At 45.0% G+C, this 25145-nt stretch overlaps 1 protein-coding gene across 4 annotated transcripts in view; it reads right to left on the reverse strand.

Annotated features, from left to right (window-relative positions):
• Nucleotides 1–25145, reverse strand: part of TMEM104 (transmembrane protein 104) — a 44051-nt gene that overhangs the window by 10212 nt on the left and 8694 nt on the right. For 2 of the 4 annotated variants that reach the window (XM_066565766.1, XM_066565769.1), the window contains exons 7-9: nucleotides 22645–22744; nucleotides 21760–21865; nucleotides 5355–5448 (exon numbers count right to left, since the gene is read on the reverse strand). In XM_066565766.1, coding sequence (XP_066421863.1) covers nucleotides 5355–5448; nucleotides 21760–21865; nucleotides 22645–22744 — 300 coding nt within the window. Of the gene's footprint in view, nucleotides 1–5354; nucleotides 5449–21759; nucleotides 21869–22644; nucleotides 22745–25145 lie in introns of all 4 variants that reach the window. The other 2 variants (XM_066565765.1, XM_066565768.1) reach the window with 1 other exon arrangement.

Here is a 25145-nt window from a genome sequence, read left to right on the forward strand (position 1 = left end):
CTCTCACACAGGCACTGCTTCACCCCATTGCCTCCCACAAACAGCACTGAAATGAGCTCCTCAGCCGACAATCCCAAAAGCAGGCATGACAGAAGCACAGCATTTTAACTAACTCTTCATAAATATATTCACTTCTCTTAGTGAATTATTTACCCTGGGCTCTAGCAGCAGCTTCATCTGCTCCAGAAGGGATATAAGAACATGAAGTAACTTTGTTGAAGCAGCATGTCAGAATGAACATGCAACAGTGTCCTGATTTACAGTCCAATTCCCTCATCCTCCTGTATGCCCTGCAGTGTGAAAGGAGAGGGGCAGAGATCACAATGATCCCTCCTTAAGCTATTTGCAGAAAGCTCAATTTCTGATCTGCAAAGAGGCCACCCACCTTGAGGACTGTGGGCACTAGCAGACTAATTTCTCAGCAGGAGACTGGAAATGCAGGACTTCAGATAAATGTCACCCCCTCCTAAATCAGCCTCCTCTGTAATTCTCCATATCAGTACTTGAAGGGATGCAGCACAGTGACTCCAGGTTTCTGCAGTGAGTCAAGTCCAGCACAGACAACTCTGCTGCTAAGGATGGCAGTGCCAGTTACCTGAGACTGCTCACAAGGTGAGATGGTCTGAGACCAATTCTCCGCAGAGCAGTGCTGTAAACAGCAGAGCTCTGCTGGAAAGAGCAGAACTACCAGAGAAACCACCAGATACAGAAAGTCAGCCCCACTAGCACACTCTGGACAGCCCTTTTCTAGTTCCTGCCCCAGAAGCCTTCTACCAAGTATCCTGGAAAGGGATGGGATGGAGAAAAGAAGGGTTTAACACAGACTTCCCAGAAATTCTAGTTTGCTTTCCCTCCACCTTATTGGCCCAGGGAAAGAGCTGGGGTAGAGATTTTATTCCTGTGCATGTAATTGTGAGATCATTGTTTGGGCAGAGTTGTGAAGGCTCTGTCTCAAGGGCTTGAATAGATGTGGTGTGATCCAATAGGGAGAGAGAACTGAGCCTGTTCAACCAAACCCAGAAGTTTATTACTCTATGAACTATCTCTTCATTAAAATACAATACTTTCTAATAACTACAATACAGCATCATGAGCAGCACACAGAGCACAGGTCCCACGTGGGAGCTGTCTGGGAACATTTGGCAGAGACAATTTAATAACAGCAGCAATAATCACACTACCAATGTCTTTAGAGCCAGCAGTCCTCACCTATAGAGCTGGACATCTCAGGCTGCAACAGGCTGCAATTAATCGGGTTAGCTGCTTAATACACAATAGCCAGTGTTTGCTGCTCAGCTCCACCAAGCTTTGTCCTTTTGTTATCTTTCCTAATCCATATCCTATCCCATGATGCTGCTAGTCAGTTATTATCCAACTTTATCCAATAATAAAGAGGTAGGGCTGTGCCCCAGTGAGCTGCATCCCCTCTGCTGAGAGAGGTGTATGGGACTTGCCTGGATCAGTCTCTCTTGTTGGCAGCACAGCGTGCCCTTTAGCAGCTTACCCCTAACAGTACCCACTTGATCAGGATTGAAGAAATGAGAGGAAAAAAACCAGCTAGATAAGCAAGTCTCTTTAGAGAGCAACCCATTGCTACCACAGATTTAAACCCTCGAGGAAAAAAAAAGGTTCTGAAATCCAAACAATGGAATTGGAAATACCAACAGCTCTAAATTTATTGATGGCTCAGTTGGTTTAGCCTTCTGCAGGAAGCTCTGCTCCAATAACTTTGTAAGAGACCTGGAAACAGGCTCCAAAACTGGTAAAGGAATTGACCTAATAACAGCTCTACACTTTTCTGAGGCTGAGGTGGAAGAGAGCTGAAAAAAGGCAGGAATTACACTTTGGGGAAGGACCCTCCTCACCCCACAACAATTTGTACTCACATGGCCCCAGAGCTGGGTAAGCCAACAAGGTTCTAACCACAAATCAAAACAAGGCTTCACTGTAGCCACCACTGTCAGGATTTAAACCAAATGATATTTCATGACTGGCCCTCTCTCCAGGGAAGCACAGCAGGCAGGCTCCCTGTTGCACCCCTTAGGGTGCCTCTGCTCCATCTCCCAAGGCAGCTTAGGTACCTGCAAAAGGCTGACAAAGCATTCTGAGAAACTTCTGCACTGGGAAAGGAATGAGAGCTTGGGTAGGCAGAGCCTTACTCATCTGCCAGCTCCTGGAGAACAGAGATCTCTAAGCAAGGGTAAGGCCAGCAGTTCAAGCACCAACTGCTGCACTGAGTTTAACCATTGGCACTCAGCAATGCCAAGTGACAATAGTTCTGCAGCCAACTGTGTAACTGCTACTCTTCAGAAGACTGGCAACAGCTTGATTCCTCTGGAAGCCCTCTCTGCCACCAGCCCCACTCCACCTGGAGACACAGATCCACCCTCTGTGCTCCTATCACTCCTGGCAGGGAAGTGCCTTGCCATGCCAGCCTTCCTTCCAGATGAGCTGTCCATGATCAACAGGCCCAGACACGGAGAGCCCATCTGTTTGGGCTCTCTAGTAGCATAACACTTGGGCTTCCAAGCTCCTCCTTCAACTTTCTCCTTATAGAGGCTTCAGAGGTGCCTGTCCTGGCTTAGTCCCTTATCCTGGGAGGATGCCAGATAAAGGGCTGATCCCTGGAACATCTCCACATTCTTTGAACTGGTCCGTTTTTAATTTCCAGCTCAGATCCCAGTGTTTAAGCCTATTTTTCAGAGAGAGAATGATTTTTTTTTATCTGTGAGGTGTGGAATAAGACTGCTGTAGGCTTTGATAACTGATGTGCTGCTTGTGATGAGCATAAGGCTCTGGAAGAGGCTGTGGTGACATTTGATTATCACTTAGACCAGGAGAAAGAGGGGAAGCAACTTTCAAAGGCAAGGCTGACACTGTTACAAACACCAGCAGAAATGACCTTCACACACAGCTAGCTCTCTCTGCTGCCAAGAACCATCCTCTCAGCTGCTATCATCTGAATCACCAGTACACCTGGGGCAGTGCTGCTTTACATCAGCCTCTTCTGCTCAGAAATCCAGGGACTTTCCACCGGGCTAGGGAGAAGGGTATGTAGTGGGTCCTGTGAGAGGTACATTGCAAAGTCTGTACTGACCTCCCAGCTTAGGGAGGCTTGATTTTTTTCAAATCATGATGCAAAGCATGGGTCAGATTCCCATCCACAGCAAGCCAATGAGCACAGGTAAGCTGAATAAGCCACTGTCCATGGGAAGGTTTTCTTTCCCCCACACAATAAACAGGTATGTGGGAAGCTGCAGTGTTGCTCTGCTGCTCAGAGTGCTTTGCAGAACCACCCTCAGCACCACATGGCTAAAACCAACCCAAGGAAGGTGAAGGAAAGGCACAGTTTATACCAGGACAAAGAGTTCACATCTGGCCATTGGCATGCAGGCAGGAAAAGTCGAGAAGACCACAAAACACTACCCAAGACCATTCTTTAGGATCTAAGCTCTCTAAACACCAACCTGTGTTTAACTCACAACCCTGCTTTTGGAGGAGGGGACAGCAGTGATGTGAGGACATGGGAGAAGCCAGTTTGACAAATCTCAGCAGTATGGGACTGATCCTTACCCCGGGATTTGCAGCAAGAGCTTTTTCTCTGCTCCCTGCATCACATGGCTTTTTGACAAATTGTCTTTCCCAATAAATCTATCCCTCACTGTACACATACGGAATCTGTTCTTCTAAGTAGCCACCGAGGTGCTGTCAGGGTCATTAACTATCATTATCTGGGGCAGCTGTTCCCCAGCGTGCTGACGCAGGAATCAATCAGGCTAAAACATGAATTTCCCCTACACTTCTCCAAACACTGCCTTTATCCCTCTCCATCAAGCCATGAAAGAGAGGAACAGTTCTGCCATCACACCAAGGTTTAGCAATCCTCGTACTGGAAGGAGCTGGCTAAAGGGAAACCAATGGCAGATGAGGCAGGCATTAGCCTGTCACAGAGACAGGATGAGGTCTGACTGATGTCTTTACCAGAAAAGAGGAGGCACGCTGATTGGAATCAGGCCAGTCAGCTGAGCAGAGATCACTCTCATAAAGAAAAAAAACAACAAAAAATCCCCATGCAAAACTTCCTCATTTCCTTTAGTACCCCTTAATGAGATAACTTCTTTCTCTGAAGAATGGGGGGGACTTTCAAACCTTTCATGTGCTCAGACAACAAAGGAGAAAAACGGGCATTCAGGATTTTCACACCATCCAAAGTCAGGATTCATTAACTCAAACTGTTCAACATCTTGGACTTGAGAGCTTAAAATCCAACTTAATTTTCCTGGGTGTCAACTGCTTAACCCCATCTCAGGATTTCTCTAGAACAGAGGATCTCTATTCCTCTGCAGTGACTGCCAGCCACCTCCAAACAGGATGAATTCACAGAGAAGGGACAATACCCAGCTGCAGTCTGGCAAAGAGTATGTGTGTAATGGGAAATAGTTAGAGATGCAGCTTTTCTTCTTATTCCAGTGATAGGTATAAACAGAGCTAATTCTGTGTCTGAATGGTCTGGATTTCCACACCAGGAGACTGTTAACCTGCAGAAATGCTGATCATTAACCTGCAGAAATGCTCTTTATTAGCCCTGAGTATCAGTCACTCTGTCTAGGTGACACAAAAATAGACAAACCTGAACATAAACCTCCACAACCTACACACACCTCTCAGCCTTTAAGAGCATGTACACACACACACACCAGACATGAGGCAGCTGCATCTTTGAATGACAATGGCATTGGGGAAAAAAACAAAACAAGATTGATGTCTTACTTCCCTTAAGGGAATGATCTGTCTTCCCAGAAGTTCGTGGCAATATTTTGGAAAGAACTTAGGGGAGGAGGACTTCCCAAGGACAGCACACATTGGTTTGGGGGTTTCCAATGCAGCACATCTTACCATAAAGGAAGACTGAGGAAAATAAATGCAAGCAGATGATAAAACTAAGGGTGGAAAGTCTGAAAGAAATGACTTTTTTTCTTGGATCAAAACAAAGATTGTCCAAAGTCTGTCATGCATATGTGTGAGAATAAGAAACTTCCAGCTGGTGGGTATCACAGCCAGCACCTAGGCAGGAGACTCTGCCAAACATCTTCTGCCTCTCACACAAACCAGACTAAAATCTCATTTACCAGCCATGTCTGATGGAGAACAATTTGTTTTGTTTTAATCAGAAATTTCATCCTAGACTAAAACCTTTCCCCTCAAAGATTTATTAGGCCTGCACAACTGTCCTCAAAGAGGTTGTTTTGACAAGCACTTGCTTCCAAAGAAGATCTTGCCAAAGAGAAGCATCAGTGGCGTGACTCGGGTTCCATCAATGGTAAAGAGGTGGCCGAGCCTCTGTGAAGACTCACCTATCCATCTCATGAGGGACGTCATGATTTGAAGATACTTGGTCTTCTGCACATTGAAGAAGGTGAAAGGACCCAGGAGGAGCGTGAACGCTGCCTGGAAGGACAACAAAATCACACATTAGATTAAAAACCAGAAATTCTGCCAGCAAGATGAATTTATCAGAAGAGCAAAGCTTGCATTGAAAGTTCACCTCCAGACATGTCCGTTTGTCATGAAGCTTTCTTTGTTGCTTAATTTTACAGCTAAATTGGATGAGACACAGGGGGTCAAGTAAGCTGCTGGGTATCAGAGAACATGCCTTGGGCAGAAGAAGAGCTCAGGATCCTCTTGGCTCTCAGCCGTTTGCTATCACTGCTACAGCACTCCTTTACTGACACATTTCAGTAAAAGCTCTCAGTACAGCCTTACAGAACATTAAATATTAAACTCTGGCCTCTTTGCCCAAGTACGTGCTCAGTTTAGGTATGAATAGCAATAGCCCTCACCAGTCTACTTCTATTAACATTGATGGGGTGGCTTCGGGGTATCCCACGCTCAACAGCAATGGAGCCAAGTCTGCCTGGAACTTTCCCCCCCATGCTTTAAGTCACCTGTGTAAAACATACATGGTTTTTTATAACCCTAAAAACAGATAGTGGGAAGCTACAGTGTAACAGTTCAGCTCTTGGAAGCTAAAAACCTGTGCAAAATGAGGGAAAAAGTAATAAAAGAGATACTCAGAGAACTTAATACAGTGTGGAGAGCAAAGGTTCTTCAACAAAGAACTTCCTCACTCCCCTCTTGGATGTCTATTAAGAGACCAGTGTTTCATAGAATCACAGAATGGTTTGTGTTGGAAGGGACCTTGAAGACGATCTTGTTCCGTACCCCTGCCATGGGGAGAGACCTTCCTCTAGACCAGGTTGCTCAAAGCCCTGTCCAACCTGGCCTTGAAGACTTCCAGGGATGGGGAAAATTAAATTGGGGTACACTGCAGCACCAGTCTGTTTCATCTCTTCCAGCTGGGCTGTAAAATACATTCAACAAAGATCCATCCTAGGAATCTGGACTATACAGCTTCCTATGAGAGTTTCTTCTAGCACCTCCTAGAGCACACAAGGCAACCATGCTATCAGCCCATGTCCTGAGGTGACATGTCCTGTGCAGCACTGTCACCTCTGCTGAAAGCAGCACTCAAGCCTTACCCACCCCAGAGAGAAGAGAAAAGGCTTCACTGCAAGAAGAAACAGACCCTGGCTGCAATCTGAACATTGAGATTGAGAGAAGCCACTTGTAAGAGGGAGACAAAATGGGTGTTAAGAGAAGAGAGCCCTGCCTGTCCTCCATGGGATAGCACCAGCTAGCAATACACTAACAGGTCCAAATGCTGTAAGCAGGCAGTGCTTAGAAAGCCACAGCACACACAGCATAGGTTTGTAGAGCATCCCAAAGAGATTTTTAAAGACAAATATTCAACATTAATATTTACACATTGCTCTTTTCCATGACTTCTTAAAGCAGTTCAAGAAAAGGTGTCACCAGAAGCGAAGAACTGGGACTCAGAGGGGCAGGTCTGCCAAGCCTCAAGGTCTCTGTCAACCCCAACAGAGTCAGGACAGAACAGAATCCAAGCTATTTTAAGATTAGCACAACCCCAAGAAACCTTTTTTGAGACAGTTTCAGAATATCTGCAAGGCAAATTGGAAATGCCTCGCATCAGAAGTATTCTCAGGTGATGAAAGTAAACCCAGAAGGGGAACAGGGGAGAGAAGTCTCCGTTTGACATGTTGCTTGGTGGGGATATATTCTGATCCAAGACCATTGCTTACACCAAGTCTTGCTTTTACTGCTCAGATTAAAAAAAAAAAAAAAAGGACAGGAGCATGGACAGAATTCAGATGTGTGAAGCAATTGATAGCTGTTGGATGAAACGGTGAAATCACACAGAATACAATGCCACAGGCATAACTGGCAAGACTAAGAGCCAAATCAGGTTTAACAGTTATGGGACTTGAGGTTCTAACATAGAAGCAAACCAGTCAGTTACAAACCTTTTTTTACTCTTCTCTCTCTTGTTCCTTTATTCTAATTGGGACCTTAACTCCACTCTTTTCTCTTTAAATAAAAAACCAAGTTATGTTAAACCATGACACCTCTCCACTAAGGACTGCCACTCTATCCTAGAGCAATGCACAAACCCCAACAGACTAAAGAAACCTTTGACTAAAAAGTGATGTAGGTCAAGGGCCCAAAGCAAACAGAAGTTGACACCAACTTGTCTTATTGACAAGTATTCTGGAGTTTGTGACTAATCTCTTTCAACTTTCTCTCCCAACACTGCTCAACACAGCCTCCCCTCAAATCAGTTCATAGCTCCTGTGTCAGAAAGCTCTGAACACAGAGAGATGGACTGAGGATGTAATAATTAAGGAACAGGTGTCTTCTGCAAATGAGAATGCTCCAGAACCAATTGGCAAAACAGCCCCTCAAACCATAGCAAGGATTGACACAAAATCACCAAGCACCAAAGCAGCTGGGTCTGAAACCCAGATTTGTCTCACCCACCGAGGAAAGGAGACACGTCAAGGTGGATTTGGGGCTCAGCTGCTGAAAAGCATCCTGAGGTACTGGAAGAACCTGAGTGTTCTTCACTTTTTGCAGAGCACCTTAAACAACCAAATCCATTCAGCAAGGTTTTAAACTCTCCTCCTCTCTGGCCATTACTGCTTAACTCATGGGGAAGAGATACAAGTTGCACTTGAATGGTTGAATGTCCCCCCCATCCTTTAGGATGATCAATGTCTTCTGTTCTCAACCAGATCCTGGTCCAAAAGAGCCAAGTGAGAGATTAATTCTAATGCAACAGAAATTTATTCCCTTCTCCATTTGACACCCATTAGTGGTCAAAGATGAATATCCATGGATCAATACAAACAATGCTAAGACCTGCAATGAGATGAGGTTGCCTTGCTTTGCAGGAATTTGTGCCAACCACTGTTAAGGAAGGGAAGCTACAGAACACACTGGACTGCTTGGAAGAAGAAAGCCTGAGCAGAACTGAACATTAAACATCCAGATCAAAATCACTTTGAAGTGAAACTGTGTGCAGCTCAACAGGATTGAACACAGGGCAGGAAAAAGGGGCCAGTTTCTCACCAACAGCCAGGACATGAGGACAAGGACTCAGTCCCTGGATTAGAGCTAATCTCACCATCAACCATCAGGAGTCCCAAGGCCAGGAACTCTATTTAAAAACACATCCCCAAAAGGATGAGAAGAGACCACAGTGCTTAGCAGGAGAGTGTCTACTTCCTCTACCTTGCTGTGCCAGACACCTCAATCCTCTTCCAACCCATTAAGTTAATTAGTTTCATAACTTCTCCCTAAGGAAAAAGTAAGCCCAAATAAGTACCTCAGACATATCCCTAAACTTTCTATCTGATGTTTTCCAAGCTCCAGTCTCTCCCAGAGGGAAATAATTCACAAAGTACTTCGTTACACATGTAATTCAAACAATCTAAAACCTACATAGAAAACTGTACCAGTCGGCCCTGTCGGAAGTCAAATATACAGAGGCCTGGCACATGAAAAAACCCTCCCAAATTTTCCAGTTCACCTCTTGAGTCAGCTGAGGTATTTTCTAGGAGTTTATCATCCTCTCCCTAAGATTCAGCAAATAAACCGACCCAAGGCAGAATGGGCATAGTCTACTTTGATTAAGATTTTTCTGCTAGTGAAATGGTTTATTAGAAACAAGCAGGCATTGGGGGGCTGATTCATTACTAAACTGAAACAAGGTAAAGGAATGCTTCTTTCAGCCAAGGAGGAGAACTGAATCTATTAATGCTGTCTAAATTCACAGGATGGCAGAGAGAAACCATTACAGTGCTTTGGCACAGGGCTGGCTATTAAGAATGATTCCCTCATTTCCCTCCAAGCTCCTCCATTAAATGGGAAAGGCCAGGTAAATCACCAGGCTCATAGTGGAGGGTATGTGGAGTCCACACACAGCAAGTTAATGAAAAATTATTTATTTTTTCTTCCTTTGTCCTGCTAAAAAACAGCATGAAAATCCAGCACACTAAGGACTAAAAAAGACTGTGGTTTTGTTGCTTTTACTGACATTTCCAGTCAAAAAAATGAGAAACCAGTGAGGGCAGAAGAAAGAACAGCAGCTTGTCACCCTGAATAACACTCTTCCCTGCAGGCTAGTAGGAGCCACAAGCAGCACACCAGCTTGCTCAACCCCTGGGAGGGTCTTCAAATCCATTCCTCCCACCAAGCCAAGCCACAGCAACACAGGCACCAAGGTTTAGGATCTTCCCTGAGCTGTAACTCAGCTGATAGCACTTTCCCAGCCTCTGCACCTGTCAGCTCTCAGTATCTCAAAATGAAAAAGCAGGCTGGTCAACTCGAGTCTTCTTGCCACAGGGGAACTAACTAGGGCTTACCGTTGCCTGGAATATATTTTTATATATATTTATATATTTCTAAAAGTATATTTTATTAAAGCTCTTATGTTAAAACTTGGTTACGTAACCTTGTTTATTGGATTATCTTCTAAAAGCAAGAGTAAGATCAAGTGTTAATAGGACATCTGGTTGGTTTTTATCAGCTTAGTTGCAGCCAAGAGGACCACCAAGACAGCTCTTAACCACTAAGTGATGGCCAGCTAATGCCAGGAGCCTTTCAGACCATACAAACATGCTTTAAGCCAGTCAGAGGGCTGTTTGACCAAACGGGTCTTTATTGACCTGAAGGGTCTATCCATCACTCTGAACCAGTACAGTTCAATAGCTTTCATCTGCTACTCAGCATGTGGCTTTTACAGCAGCAGCCAATATAGCTCAGGAAGCACAATTAGCATCCAAAATGTGGCTGATTCATGTATTAGATACAGTGGTTACAGCATTATGGCTAGTGCCTGCATACATTTGCAAGAGGACCACCTGAAAAACCAGCCTCATTCATAACTGTCACCAGAACTTGCTTGTTTTCATGCTACACAAACTCATCTGTAAGAATTGCATCTGTTTTTGGTGCTTGCCAAGTAGCAAATTAAAACCAGTAGCTATTGCTTCTTATTGATTCAGAGCCTTGAAAATTTCAGAAAGATTGTGTGGAAGCAGGGTATGTACCTGAGCAAATTGAGACCATGACTGTTAAATGCAACAAATGTGCCAGAAGCAGTGCAAAAAGTGCAAGAGTTTTTGAATAAAATAATTTGTGCAGCACAGGGCTATCATAGCAATGAGAAGTTAAGTTTCAAATAACAGAGCAATGATCCCTCAGTTTTAATGTGAAGATGGAGGTGTTGTAGCGCTCACTCCTTAGATATCCATCTCCCTTTGAGCCCCCAGCCACCCTACCTTTTCCCTTCCTCCTTCCTGCTTTTTACACCCTCATTCAAACCTACAACCCACCCCAAACCATATAATTCCTTGGAGTTCTTGCTTCCCTTTGACAGAAGCGACAACATCTCAGACAAACTTCACTTTAGGATGGTATCAAGCTCCATCTCTGCAGATACTGATGTTTAGATTTCACAGCTGTTGAGCAATGGTACCACTGCCTCACAAGACAGCACAGCAAATAACCCTACTCTAAAGAGGGGTAAGCTAAGAGCTCATAAAAAAGTCACTGGTTTAAGAAAATGGATCACTCTCCTTGGTAGACTTTGACACTTTTGCAGGGAAGCCAAGGGTTGAGTGCTTGATGCTGGACTGTGGGTACACAACATTTCCACAGCAAAACCTGACACCAATAAGACACAGGCTTGACTGGACGAGCACTTCCCAAAGGAAGCTTTGCTTGATTCAGTGCTCAGATGCAAGGAAAGTCTCCTTGAGCACGGCAGGAAAAAGCAGACATTTCTTACATGCTGTCAGAAGTGGCAACTCTGACACTTGCTCTGCTTCTGCAAGACATCCCTGAGCTCAGAGCTATTTCACAACTCAGATGAGCACTAGAAGGGACAGATGAAACAATCCAACAAAACCAGACTACGCAAGTACAGAGAGCAAACAAGATGTCAGGGAACTGGGATACTCTGTTCCCACCTCAGGTGCTTTCCACTAGAGTGTGTCACATGTAGGGAAAAAGAAGTCCAAAAAGCAAACCTGCATTTATTGGCATGGGCACAGGTCAGAGGTTTTTTTTTCCTGGTTGGAAGGCTGAACCCGACCTATCACCTTTAGTAATTCCTTAAGAACTGGTGTTCTGTTCACATCCTCAGGGAATTTTTAGGGCTGACTTTGGAGAGAAATGTTAGATGCATGGTGCATTCCCCACTCTTGTTTGGAACTCCTAGATAAAGAAAACAGCTTCATGGCATTTCAGACCTACCTGCAGCTCCCCCAAGCACACACCTGCAGCCTCTGCAAGCTCTTCTGTACTCACTTCAAGTTGTAGCTACTGCAGTACTACCCCAAGGTGGGCTCCAGTTACTCCTGTCAGGGTCCCAGGGCTTTTCAGCTGAAACATCTTAAGGGAAAAGGATCTTGAGTGTGGTGTCCCCTCTGCCATCTCTCATCCCCTTCACTAGGGTAACAAGGCCATGTTTCTGTCCTACATGAGCTCATATCTCAAGCTACAGAGCCAGATGGCCCATCAGCAAGGGCAGCAATCCAAGCTTTCCCTGGTAAAGCTTTACCCCTTGCAGTGGACAGTACAAATATAAATACATGGAAAGAGTCTGATTGTTCGGGAAGGAGCTTTTTAGAGAGCTAAAAAAAAAAAAAAGCTGAAAATCCACAGCCTCTCAAGGCTGGAGGCAGGGCTGCAGCAGGGGCCATGCTGATAGGCAGTAAGTTATCAGCAGACAAGCTGTTATGAAGCTCAAAGTTGGCTGAAAAGAGATAAACCAGCCACAGAACAAGGATTGCTCAAAGAAGTTGAGAGGCAAGAGGGATTTTAACCTCCAGATCCCCTGCAGAGTCAGGAAGTCACAATGGAGGGAGGCCACAGCCACCAGACAATCCACAAGGAATATTTATAGCTGAAGAAACAAGGGCAGTTATGCTTTGGGTACAGCAGGCAGCTGCCACAGCAGCTCCGGTAATTAACGTGCTGCTCTCGGGACACCTGGCAGAGCTCTACAATCATAACTCACATCAGGCATATTCCTGGCACTGAGGAGCCCTCATCCACCTTCTTCCCCAGTTCCCTCAGGCAGGGAGGAGGTTTTCTCCAGGAATTAAGACCTTGGTTGCCACCAGGCTGGTTTTTGCCAGTGTAGCAAAGAGGCCTTTCACCCACAGCACCCTTTAAGCTGGATGCTGCCTCCTACAGTTCCTGTGCCACAGTGATCCTAATACCTCATCCAAAATGGAAGACCTCCTGCAAGGGATGAAAATAAGTGCTTGTATCCCCAAAGATACCAACTTCAGTGGATCTGAATACTATCTAGAAGTTTTCAAAGGCTCTAGCCCAGAACCAGCATTTGATTCTAACTGCCCAGCCAGCAAAAAGGTGTAGTCACCCCAGCTCCTTAAGCTCTGATCTTGCTGGTGATCCAACACACCAAAAAGCAGCTGTGAAATGGGCAGCCTCCACATGCAGCTCTGGGAGGCCAAGGCAGAAGCAGCACATGGACAGCAAGGCAGCACTTGAGGGTGCTGCTCTCCTTTCCTCTCCCTGTCCTTACTCAGGGCCCCAGCCTGTTTCTGAAGCTGGTCAATCTCTGAGCACCAGGAACTTTCCACTTTGGAAAGAATACCCTGAAATACCAGTTCTTTTTCCACTTAATTTGAAGGAATTCGGGCACAAAGTGTTCTCAGAAAGTCATTAGGTGCAAGGATTCTGATCCTGGCATACCTGGGGTGTGCAGGATCACAGCCAGCGGCAAGTTTATACTCTCTGGGGTAAATACACTTTCATTATCATTTTTCACAACAAGAGAGAGATAGAGGCCAGCAATAACCCCGAGGTGACTGGCATCTAATTTTTCATCATTGGAGTATTTATGGCACAGCCGTTTGCAGCATCTTGTAATCACTTTACCGCCTCCTTGACCCCTGGCTCCCCCTTATTCTGCATCTCCTAATTGCATCTGAACAAGCAGGAGGGAAGCAGCAAAGTGGATAGATGCAGGAGAGCTGAATGCTTGGGTGGTGATACTTGGAAGGACAGCAGAGGAGGTGCAGAGCCAAATTTGGCAGTACCCCCCACCACCAGCTTGCTCTGATCTTCCACAGCATATGAAAGTGGAGTTTTCCTCCTTCCTGACACTGGGTGACCTTGAGGAGTTGTTCTCTGCCTCCCTAGTTCATTAGCATGGTATGAGAGATTAATGAGTTTCCTCCAAGAAAGTGTGAGGGCATCATCTTTATACACAAATACAGCCCCAGATTCCTGCATATTTGTAGCCTCTCCCGGCAGGGCATTGGCAACTACAACAATATTTATATTGACTACAAAAGCCCCTGGGTTAGACAGCACAAAGCAAGGGAGATGTGGACCAGCATGACACGGATGCACAGAGGGCCCTGCAAACATGTCAAGCTACAAGCTGCCAGGGTTAGGAGGTACTTGGGTTCAGCAAGGATGAATGTTCCTGACGGCCACTAAGCCCTTGTCTGCCACAACACCAGCAGTGCTTTCACCACTAAGCCGTTATTTGTTCTCTTTACTTTTCTCCCCTACAAACCTCTCAGTTGAGTTTCTCAGGATTCTCCAGCTGCCTGGAGGATGTAGCTTCAGGGGCAGCATCATCCTGCCCACTGTGTGATGCCGGAGTTGCCTGAAGGGAAGGAAAGTCTCTCACTTTAAAACTACTTAGGACAAAGGAAGAGATAAAGCCTTGTTGCCCAGGGCTACTCGGGTGTCTGTTCACTTCTAGCCTTCTTCCCTGCACAGTGCACACCAAACAGGTGCAACAGGCTTGGGAGATCAGCTCTGCCCCAGAGCATTATACCAACTTCAACTTACAAGATAAATCCCAGCTGCATTATTTGTATTTATAGTCCTGCTTACAGAAGCATGAGCTACGTGTGGGATTTGCTGATGTAGACCAAAAATCCACATTTTTGGACAAGAGCGTCAGTGATCTCACTCAGACATACAGTGCAATTTAGGATGGCATTAAGTTGCAGGCTTATTTAGGAGTAAAAAGATATATGGGTCTGCCCAGAGCTTTCCTCCACAGCTTCTGATAATGTTCATAGCAGCAGAACTGCACAGTTCTGCAGTCCTGATAATTTCTACCTGTATATTAAAGAATTAATGGTAATTTCAGGGGATGAGAGATGAAGACTGCTGTCTTACTAGATGAAAACAATGATGTGAATCAGGCAGGCAGCAAGGTCAGACCTCTGTTTAAAAACAAAGCTGGTGCTAAAGCACCAAACAGAATACTGGAAAATATGCTGTTGAGAAAAAGGCTTATATTGCATTTCCCAGGGGATTGTTTAGCTGACTTAACACATCTTCTTCAGCTCTGGTTCCTAGGATGCAGTCACAATCACTGCAGAAAGTAACACTGCACAGGGGAAATCTATTTATTACTTATTTTCTACCAATGTTCTGAAAACCTAAGATTTGTGGCTCTTCTGGAACAGTCTAGCCCAAGAAAGGAATTTTAAAAGGCCCTTTTTAAACCTTTACCACTCGGTGTAGGGAGTGGGTGATCACATATATTAGTTCTGACACCTGCCCTATTCGGGAGAGATTGGTCTCCAGTATCAGGAGAGAACAGTGTCAGCTTTGGTGCCTTGCTGCCCAAGTGAGCTGACTCCAAAGGACAGCTTTATTCAGGGAAAGCAGCAGCATGGACTCTCAGCCTTGGCAGGGTGGCTGTACTGTGCAGCAGGGCTGTGGTTTGAGCCCAACATCACCTCTGATGAGCTTCCAACTGCAGAATGTGCAGAAAAGCAAACAGAGATCTATGTAGTCACTTCTTCACCCAGTTTGTTTAGTTGGTTTGTTTCCAAGGTTCATGATCACCATCCAACACCACCTAAGTCAAACCAAGCACTAAAGTGTACAGGACATTCTTCCTTGGGGAAGCCAAGAGTGTCTGAGCTCACTGATGGCCCCTGCCCATTGCATCTCTGCATCTCTTGCACCTTGCTTCTCTGAAGGGCTGGTAGTACCTGCAGCACACCTGGCCATGCATTCAAGCAGCACCACAGCACCCTTCCTTTCCAGACAGCCCTTGCCAGCCTGCTGAAGGTACCAGAGGGACACAATTGGTCCTTTGGAAAAGCTCAGCATCCAAGTGACAAGCACAACCCAAGCTCCACTTAGGAAAACACACTTCTCATTGTGAAGTGAACAGACAGCTCTGTACAGAAAACACATTCCAGTTCCCTGCACTATTGATTTCCCAGTGAAAAGAGACAAGCTAATCCATTAATGTTAGTTGCTTCTAAGTGTGGTCTTGCAGTTGCTTCAGTCTGGTCCCAAAGGCTGATTCTCTCACCCAGTGTTTGCCTTCTGGCTGGTATTTCTTTTACTCAAAATGCCATCAATTACAAGGAAGCAAGAAAAATCACCCATCAGAAGCTGAACTCCAGCTCTTAGGTCACTGGCACAAAAAGTTTATATTTCACTTCCACAACACCACACTCATCTGCCTCTCCTCCTGATGGCTCAGGATGAACCTCTGTTTCACAAGTCCAGTTATTATCCGAAGATCCCTTTGCATTAGGAAACACAAGGAGTGTGGCAACCTCCAGTAAAGCCAGTTTATCTGTCACAGGCATATGATGAGCAAGCAATTGAAAGGATTTATTGATGAGTCCACAGAAGAAACGACCAGGATAAAGGAGGCAGGATTTATGCCATATTAACAAGGCTGTGTGCCAATTTCAACCTATTAGTTGCACAATAAAAAGAGTTGGGACTTGCCTTCACATCCCACATCCAGACACCATTTATTTTAGCAGAACTTGGCTCCTATCCCTCTTCAACCACTTCAGACCAAAGCAACAACTTAACTGACCTTACTTTTTGGAGGCTGAGTAGACAAGAGGCATGAGAAGACTCCAGTCAGCCTCTGAGACACGGCTTTTAGCCAGGGAAAGCTGTATTTCAGGGGCACCTGTAACAATTTGGCCTACTGATATTGATACTTCATGCAGCACTAATTCCACTCATGTCACAGCAATGCTTCAAAACTCAGGTGCCCTGTACACACAAAAATGGCACAATATTCTGGACTATTGAAAAGCTTTTTTTCTTATTTTGAAGGCTTTCAGAACTGCCTTTATGCACAGAAGTAGCAGCTGCCTTTTTTGTACATTTATTTATATTTCTATATCAGTATCATAGTAAACCACATCAAAGCATTTGTGGTAAGGAATATAATGCAATATTTTTGGCAAGAAGGTCTTACCATGAATAACTTCTTATAGGATATGCAGGGTGACAAGCTAATAGTGCCCCAGTCCTGCTGCATCCTTACTGCAAGCTGAAGTAACCTAGAACACAACAATGCTATAGTTTAAGCAATTTCTTTAAACAAGAGAATGACTTCACACCATCAGGACAGACTACCACCAGCTTTCCTTCCTTTTTACTGGCTCACTCTGGGAGCCCAGGACAAGCGCCCCAAACCTTTTAGATTGATGTGCTGTGAAATCAGCCCTCCCTGGTCCAGCTCCTAACTCTGAGGCAGCTTTCTTCCCCACCACAGGTTCTCAAGGTCTATAGACATTAAGACCTGTAAGAATAAATATCCAGGAGACAGCAGCTGTGACCCATTTATTACTGAATGTTGCTGCAGGGCACAGCTGAGGAAGGCAGGGCAGAGGAAAAGCACTTGCTGCAAAGGGAACAGTGGGGAAAACCCAGGTGCCCTTGGAAGAAGCACTCTGCTTGCAGCACTGCTCCAGCTCTGTTGCTCCAGCTCCCAGTTGGAAATAAACAGCTTAGATCAAGCATGGATGTTCAAGTACTGCCATGAGGGCTTCTCTCATATCACTGCTGGGAGGCAAAATATAAAACAAAACAAAAAACAAAAAACAAAACAAAACAAAACAAAAAAAAAAAAACCAACCTAAAAAAAGAGAAACCAACAGAAGCCAACAATGGACTGAGAGGCCACAAGAGCATCATGTACCAAACAAGCTGATAAAACTGCCCTAGTGCAGGTAAATGCATTTGGAAAGATCTATTTTGACAATAAAAATCTCAGATACCGTTACCCAGAGCAGGGCACAGGCAGAGCCAGGAAGGAGAAATGCCGTGGAGGGAAGCAGAGCACGTACAGCAGGCACACAAAGCCTAGCACTCCAGCCTGCAGCCGGAGCGGGCGGGGAAGGCAGCACCGCGCCGAGGCCGACAGGATCCACATCAACACTTATCAGTTCAGCCTTTGCATTTGCTGATTAAGTTCTGCCGGTCCTGAGCAATGGTACAACAGCACGTGTGTCTTCAGACCACCCCCTCCCCCCCTGCACAGCCTCCTGCAGCTGCAGCCCGGCCCCGCTCTGGTCATCGATCAGAGCATCGGGCCGGGGTGACATTGTCCCCTCCTGAAGAGGGACAGTAAGCGCCTGTGAGCCCGCTCATTTTATTCACTGCACAAGCACGTTTCCAACTGGGATAATCTCCATTAAACCATCTGCGCTCCCATCCTCGCCTGGCCTGCACCCGCTGGGCTGCCTGCGATACTGCAGCATCTGTGAACCGGCACAAGCGGATGCCACGTCCCTTTCCCAATCAGCTAAAAAAACCAACAGAGACTCAGACAGAACAGATGCACCTGGTGGCTTTGATGCTCTACCGAGCCAGGCTACCAGGAATACCTGTGCCAGTGCCTCTTCTGAAAGGCACATGGCTCCCCTTGAGAATTCAAGCCATTTCCTTTCCATCATGGGAAGACACCATGTCCCAGATTGCCAGAAGAGGAGGGCTGAAAACAGAGTAGAGGTTTCAGCCTCAACGGCTGCCCTGGTGCAGAACAGAAGCATTGTTTGCCAGGTCATGAACACAGTTTGGATCAGACACTCTAAATAGCTGCTGATCCCTAGGATTTAATCTCTTCTTTATCTCAGTACCTGCTTTCTAGAAACAGGGACTATCATATCACATTCCCACATGACTTCGACAGAAAGACAAGGAAGTGTTACAATGAAAGATCTGAAACTTAAATCTGCTGCACCGTCCCCATGACCTCCCCAGCATAGCCCCATGGAACCTACAGAGAGCATGATAAAGCAGCTGCACTGAAGTGTGAATTCAGCACTGAGAGAATGTGACCCTCTCCTCAGCACTGCCAGAGACAGCCAAGGGACTTGGGAGTCACTCCAGCTGTTGAGGACGTGGCAGGGTGGTAACGGGTAGGAAGCAAAGATAGAAAGCCATCGATCTGCTTTAACTCTGATCACTGCCTGCCTTAAACAAGGTCACTGGGCTGCCCAACACACACTTTTCTTGGAAGAAAATTTGTCCTGCAGGGTCTTGCCCTCACAGGAGCGGAACAGCACAGCAAGGCTCACCCTTCAAACCTCCCAGGTCTTTTATGGTCCCAAAAAGGAGGCAAGTATTAGCAGCAGGTGATGGGACAGGAGCAAAAGTCTATTTACATATTTCCTGCACCTGCTGTCACTTATTTGTTTTGCAAGTTTTTATTTTCCAAAGCAATCTATAAACAAGAAGTGAGACAACCATTTGTTCAGACAAAGGTTAATAGGGGCCTAGCGGTCTCTGAAGACTCTGCAGACACACTTAGGTGTGAAATCTTGGAGCAGCAATAAAGATGCTGCACAGACAAGAAAGTCTCAAGAGAAGCATTTAATCTGTCTAAATATTCTCATTATGTACATAGTTTTCAGCTTCCATTCACAGTAATCAGAGCAGAGACAGCTTCCAGAAGCCTTTTTAGACAATAAGGCATGAAAAAGGATTTTTACGTCAGCCATTATTCCTCTCTTCATCCCCAGCTTGAAGAGTCAATGTTTGAAATGGTTTTTGTCGAAAAGAAGACACAGTGTTGGGAGAGAAAAAGTTGACAGGAGGAAGGCAGCACGGGTCTTTGGCAGACTGGTGGGACTTGGCACAAAGCAGCTCCCATTGGCACCATTTGTCCAGAAAACCTCAAATAGATTATTCTCCTCCAAAATAGGTTTTCTGTAGGGTCATGCACAGAGTGTGAAATATAACACTACTTCCAGAGACCTGCTTCACTGGAACAAGCAAGACATTTAGGTTACATCCACACATCTTCCTCCTAGATCACTTAAACCTAAATACAGTACTAAGATAAGGTAGGAAAACTAGAAGCAGCCATCTAGGACATCATCTAGGCTGATCCAAAACTCAGCTGCTTTCTTTTGGGATCACAGTGTCCATCTGTCCCCTTGCCACAGGGGAACTTGTTTGCAAATGAGACCTTGTTTGTCCACTGAAACATGGAACCTGAATTATTCCATCAGGCAAGAATTCAAAATAGAAAGTTAAGAAAAGAGAATAGTTCTCTATGGGTATGATCTCCCAGGACCAAGAGAAGCTGTGCTCTTGATGCATCTCTCCTCTCCTCACTTTCATGTTGCATTTTCCCATTCAGACAGGCAGGTCTCAGCTTTTCTGGCATGTTCAAAACTCTACTTCTATACACAAGAAGCTTGGACAAAATGTGTAGAGATAATTACAATGCTTTACTACTAATTTTTTTTGCTTGAAGTCAAATGACTTCCTTGCCCTGCCTTCCCCTCCCCAGGTTTCTCTCAGAAAGTTTAAGAGCTCAACTGGTCACTAGCTGTCCCCACTACAAACAGGACAGAGGGAAAATATTAACCAGCATAGCCACTTTGGAGGCAGCCCAAACTCAAAGCCAGGGTCAGTACTGTGATCTGAGTGTTTTATAAATTATTACATCTCATCCCTCTCTAAAGAGGTCACCATCCTCTCTGTTTTCTGGAGAATGAAATAACACAGGTCAAACAGGGAGTGGGACCAGAAGAGCTGGAGGCAGAACACGTTCCATTTTACTCCCATCTTCACTCAGTAAGAAGCATTAGAGACTTTTAACAGAACAGCAGAACTTAGAGATAAGGCTGACACCCAGAAGTATCCTGAAAATAGTGATTGTGAGAATTGACCCCCACCAGTAACCCACTACAAACTGGTCTGTTCTCCCACAAACAATCCCACCCTCCACCTAAGAGGGCATAGAGAACAACACTGAAGCCTCATCCCAGTTACTGAGCAGAAAAGGATTAACCAGTAGCAAAGACTTTGCAGATATTTGTTCTCCAAATCCACAAGACAAGCAGAGGGAAAAGCTCCTCTGAGAGTTATGTACACAGACTTCAAGTCTAATGCTTACAGAGTCTTAATTTTTTTTAATTTTGCAAGTCCTAACAACAATTATCTTCATGAATTATAGACACAATATCTGAGAGACACAGGCAGTAATTAATGCATGTCTGCCTTTTCTGACTAGCTCCTTCTGCTGGGTCAGGGAGAGTTATTGAAATTCAGGAAGGAAATCTTCAATCTTCTAGAAGTTTTAAAGAAACAGACCAAGACAGAATTTAATAAAGCAATAATATTTCTCTTAAATAATTAACTAGTCTTTGACACTCACTAATATTTCTGAGGCCCAGCTCTTACTTTTGCAGTGACACTGGATGTGATCCACTGCATCTCCAAAATGTACTGACTCCAAAATTACCTCTGGATTTTTCTGCACACACATAGCCACCTTCATTCCTTTTACTTAAAATTCTCACTGAGACCCTTAACAGAAGCCACACTGTGCAGCACTAGCATCCTTCCCTCCTCCCATTTTCCCCTACCAACATCTGTCTCCAAATACGAGCGCTCAGCACTCCCCAGGCTCTAAAGAAGCCATGTTCATCATCCTCTGGGAAAAGCCCTGGGGTCAGAGTAGAACCCCAGCACAGCATTAGATGCAATAGACAATCCTGAACTAGACAAAGCTATTACTAAGGCAGCGTATACCACTGGATGTTGTCTAAGCTGGTTGTTTCCATCATCTTTCAAGTAGCAGATTCTCCTGTAGCACTAACAATTTTATTCACATAAAGGATGGACTCAATGATCCTTGTGAGTCCGTTCCTTCTAAAGCACTCAAGTGAGTTTAATATACTTCAGTATCTTGACAACAATTACCCCCAAGCAAATATTAATTAGCCAGCCACTGAAAAAACCAGTGAAGAAAAACCCAGCCTTTGGCAAAAATATCTCGCCTGCTTAAGCAATATAAAACTACACACCAAGATGGACAGGACTCAAACTCAAAACCATAAGAACCATTCTGATGGCCAACAAGTTCAAACACAGCCATGTCACCAAGAATAGGGAGAGGGTATTTTGGCAAAAAAGTCAGACTGAACCAAAATTTTAATATTCTGTTGTTCACTTGAACTACATTATTTCTACAAGAAAAAAACCTCCCTGTGCACTAGAAGCAGAGTTTAAACGGCAACAGTGGTCATCCCAATTCCAGAAGCTCACCAGATACAGCCTGTAAGCATCAATCCTTCGAATTGGCCCCCAGCACTTGTCCGTGTCGTTGTACTTTGTGCTGTCTCCAACACTGCAAGAATGGTTGCCAGTGACACTGCTGGGAAAGGAGGGAGAAACAAAAGAGAATAATTAACTCCTAGCAGATGTCTTCCCCTCTCCTGCAAGAAAGAAGAATGAGAGGAGGCCAGTCCTCCTCTCTGTCCCTGGTCACACTCACTTCCTTACATTTTCTGGACAGTGTAACACAGCAAGTTGCTGAGTACCAGAGGTTTAAAGGCAAATTCTTGGATTGCCTGCAGTTATTTGCAAGTTTTGCCATTTAATCATCAAGCTGGTGAGCTTAGATCTTTTATGGATCACTGAGGTTTTCCATTTTCAAGACTGAAGTAAAAATCCAGACCAGATTTGATCAAACCAATCTATTTTATTATCTGTTTCTCTGAGAAAGGCACCACTCCCAGTCTAGAGCCAAGTCCATGTACCATCACCATTCACTGGCCTCAGGCTTAGTAAGCATCACACCCCTCAACTCTTACCCAAAGGGAGAGACAAGGCAACATATTGCAGAGTATTGCAATCAAATTATGGAGCAACAAGTCTCATGTCTGCAAGTGCTGAAGCTGGAAATTCTGCACACCTGAGCCCTTGTCTGGAATCAGGTCAGCTACTTTGCAGTCAGGCAGCAGGCACACAGGTGGGGAATACAAAACAACTTCACCACCCACCCACAAGAGATGAGCTGTCCTTGAGTCATTTCTCCACCCCATGCTCTGGAAAGTACAGCTGATCCTAGTCAGACTTCTCACCCCATCAAACCCTAAGCCTGCCCTGTCCCCTGGCAGCACACAGCCCCTCAGGAGTAAGCACACTTACCAGGTCACCTGCATTAGGGAGACTGGCACCGCTGCTGCATAGATTGCCAGATCTCCATAGAGGTAGATAATTATACAGAAATAGAAGAGGTTGACACCCACTGCAGAAAAAGAAAATATTGTCCAGATTCAGCAGAGTACACAGAGACTCTTGTTCTCTGCACTTCAAATATACAAAAATTTCAAGATCTTAAATCACCATTTGCCTCCATAGTTTCTGCAGCAAACTACCCAAGCTCAGGGAACTTACCAGGGAAGAGGAACTGATGGGGCATGAGGGGTCTCAGAGCTCCACTCTGCCACCTTCAATAGCTGGTACTGACACTAAATAAACCCTCTAGTTCAAGCCCATCCTGCAGTCAAGACCAACAGGTCTCACATAAGTCACCTGCCAGACACAGCTGTCAGCTCTGAACAGCCACAGACAAACATCCGGGTGATGCTCTCAGACTCAGTGTGAGCACAGCCTGACAAAGTGAAATGCAGAGAGAATGTTTCTAGGCTCTGCTGATTCCAAATCCTCTGACTGCAAACCTGCAGGATCTTCACAATATGGACTTGTTGGGATCTAGCCCTTCAGAGCTCAGATTCCAATGGGCTGAAATGGGGCTGCTTTGGGAGATTCCCTACCACTGGCAACTTGAGCCAAGGTACAATCCTGCAAAGCTTTAAAACTGTTTCTGTATCCCACTTACACTGTTCCTGCCCCTACTCATTTTTTGTGATAATTTTTTTCTGCTTTTTTAAAGGTTATTTTTAATTTAAAGCTTGCCCTGCGTTCACCAATGAGATTAAAAGAAAATCTTACACAAATTAACTGGGTGCACAGAACAGTCTTACTGAGGCACAAGAAGACACCACTGTGAAGAGCTAAAATCTAAAGGGATAAAGAAATCCTTGATGAGATTCCAGGTTTCTCTTTTTGCAAGCAAGTCTGTACAAATCTCACCAACAAGCAGGAAGATATTTTATTTCAGAGTCAGATGAGTTACAGAATAAAAGCCTCAAATTTATTTAATTTAGGAAGTTGACATTGAAGGAAAACAGCTCAAGAAACCTGCCCATAGTTTCAAGTTGTGATGCCACCTGATGCTTAATCCCAGTGCAGCTTGAGCAAACCTCACACTCACAGCTGTGACAACTATCAAACAAGAACAACACTACTGCAGGACTGAAGACTCATTCCTACAGTGCTTGGGTGCCCCAAAGCTTTGCCATGTTTTGCCATCATACTACCCCTGGTCTCTGGATGTCAGGAAACATTATTAGGCATTCTCCTTTGTTTAAATAAATTATTCCATATGCTGAGCCTGCTTAGCATGAAAGGGGCTGTATCAGCTGCCCTGCTTCTGTACAGTAGCACTCTAAATGAGTGCTCTAGAGTTGTTCCTGGAGACAAATGGACTTGCTACAGAAACTGTCAGATCATTCTATATAGTTCTCCCATTGTTTTCTTGCTCTGTGAAAGATGTCTTCACAGTTAGGGAGTCTCTGCATTGTTCTGGAGACAGCAACAAACTACCAACCAGTCTTTTCCAATTTCCCATTAAGAGGGGTTGAAGGTTTTAAAAAATATCTAATATAGGACAGAAGCAGCAGAGACACAAAGCTGAGGACTACACAGACTCAGATAGACATTCTGTTTTGGGATCTGCGACTGGTGTCAGGACTCAGCTGCCTCCCCCCCACAAAATAAAGCTGACATGACCAGCTAAGCCTCAGCAACACCAGCCAGTACCCAGCAGCACCCCCATCCAATGCAGACCTCTCTATCTGCAGGAAGCACAGGTGACACTCCTCTCCAAGACAGGAAGACTTTAACATCAGTTGTTTTATAAACTGCTGCTGACCCTCCCTGATCAATACTTTCATTACTTGGCACAAAACGAGGTGAAAAAAAAGCAATTACTTCCTGTGAGGAAATAGCGTGATAGATGTGCCTAGAATCTATTACTGCAATAAATGACTGCTCAGTTCCAGAAGAAAGCACCCAACATTAAAAAATAAAAAAATCAAATCAAGAAAAAAAGTAGTTTTTCAGAGCCAGATCTTTCAAAAGAGCACACAGTCTCTTCACAGCCTAAACCTAAGTCAGCTCCCTTTAAGAAAGCAGACAATCTGAAATTGAGATTTATCCCCAGCTTACCTCTTAGGACTGCAGATTCAACTCCTGTCAGATTGTTGAAAATAAAAATCAGTCAAGGGAAAGGAGCAGAGAAGTCACTAGAAATCAGGGGTTTTGAGGTCTACTGCACAGCTTTCATCAGCCTTCCCTCTGGAGGCTGTAAAGCCCTCCATCACCTTGGGTTTGGATCCATACATTATATATCATCAGTAAACACCCAGACATTTGCCAGCTGTGAAACCTCACAGGCTGGTGCTTGGAGCTGGGAATTCCCCAGTGTGGCCCAGTTTCACAGCACTAAGTGGTCACTGAGCAGCTGCCGTTGCTGAAGGCCTTTCTGTGCAGCTGTGGGGAGGGAGCACCTCAGCAGGGACCTG

Source organism: Molothrus aeneus, chromosome 25 (assembly GCF_037042795.1).
Source record: "Molothrus aeneus isolate 106 chromosome 25, BPBGC_Maene_1.0, whole genome shotgun sequence".
NCBI classification, from domain to species: domain Eukaryota; kingdom Metazoa; phylum Chordata; class Aves; order Passeriformes; family Icteridae; genus Molothrus; species Molothrus aeneus.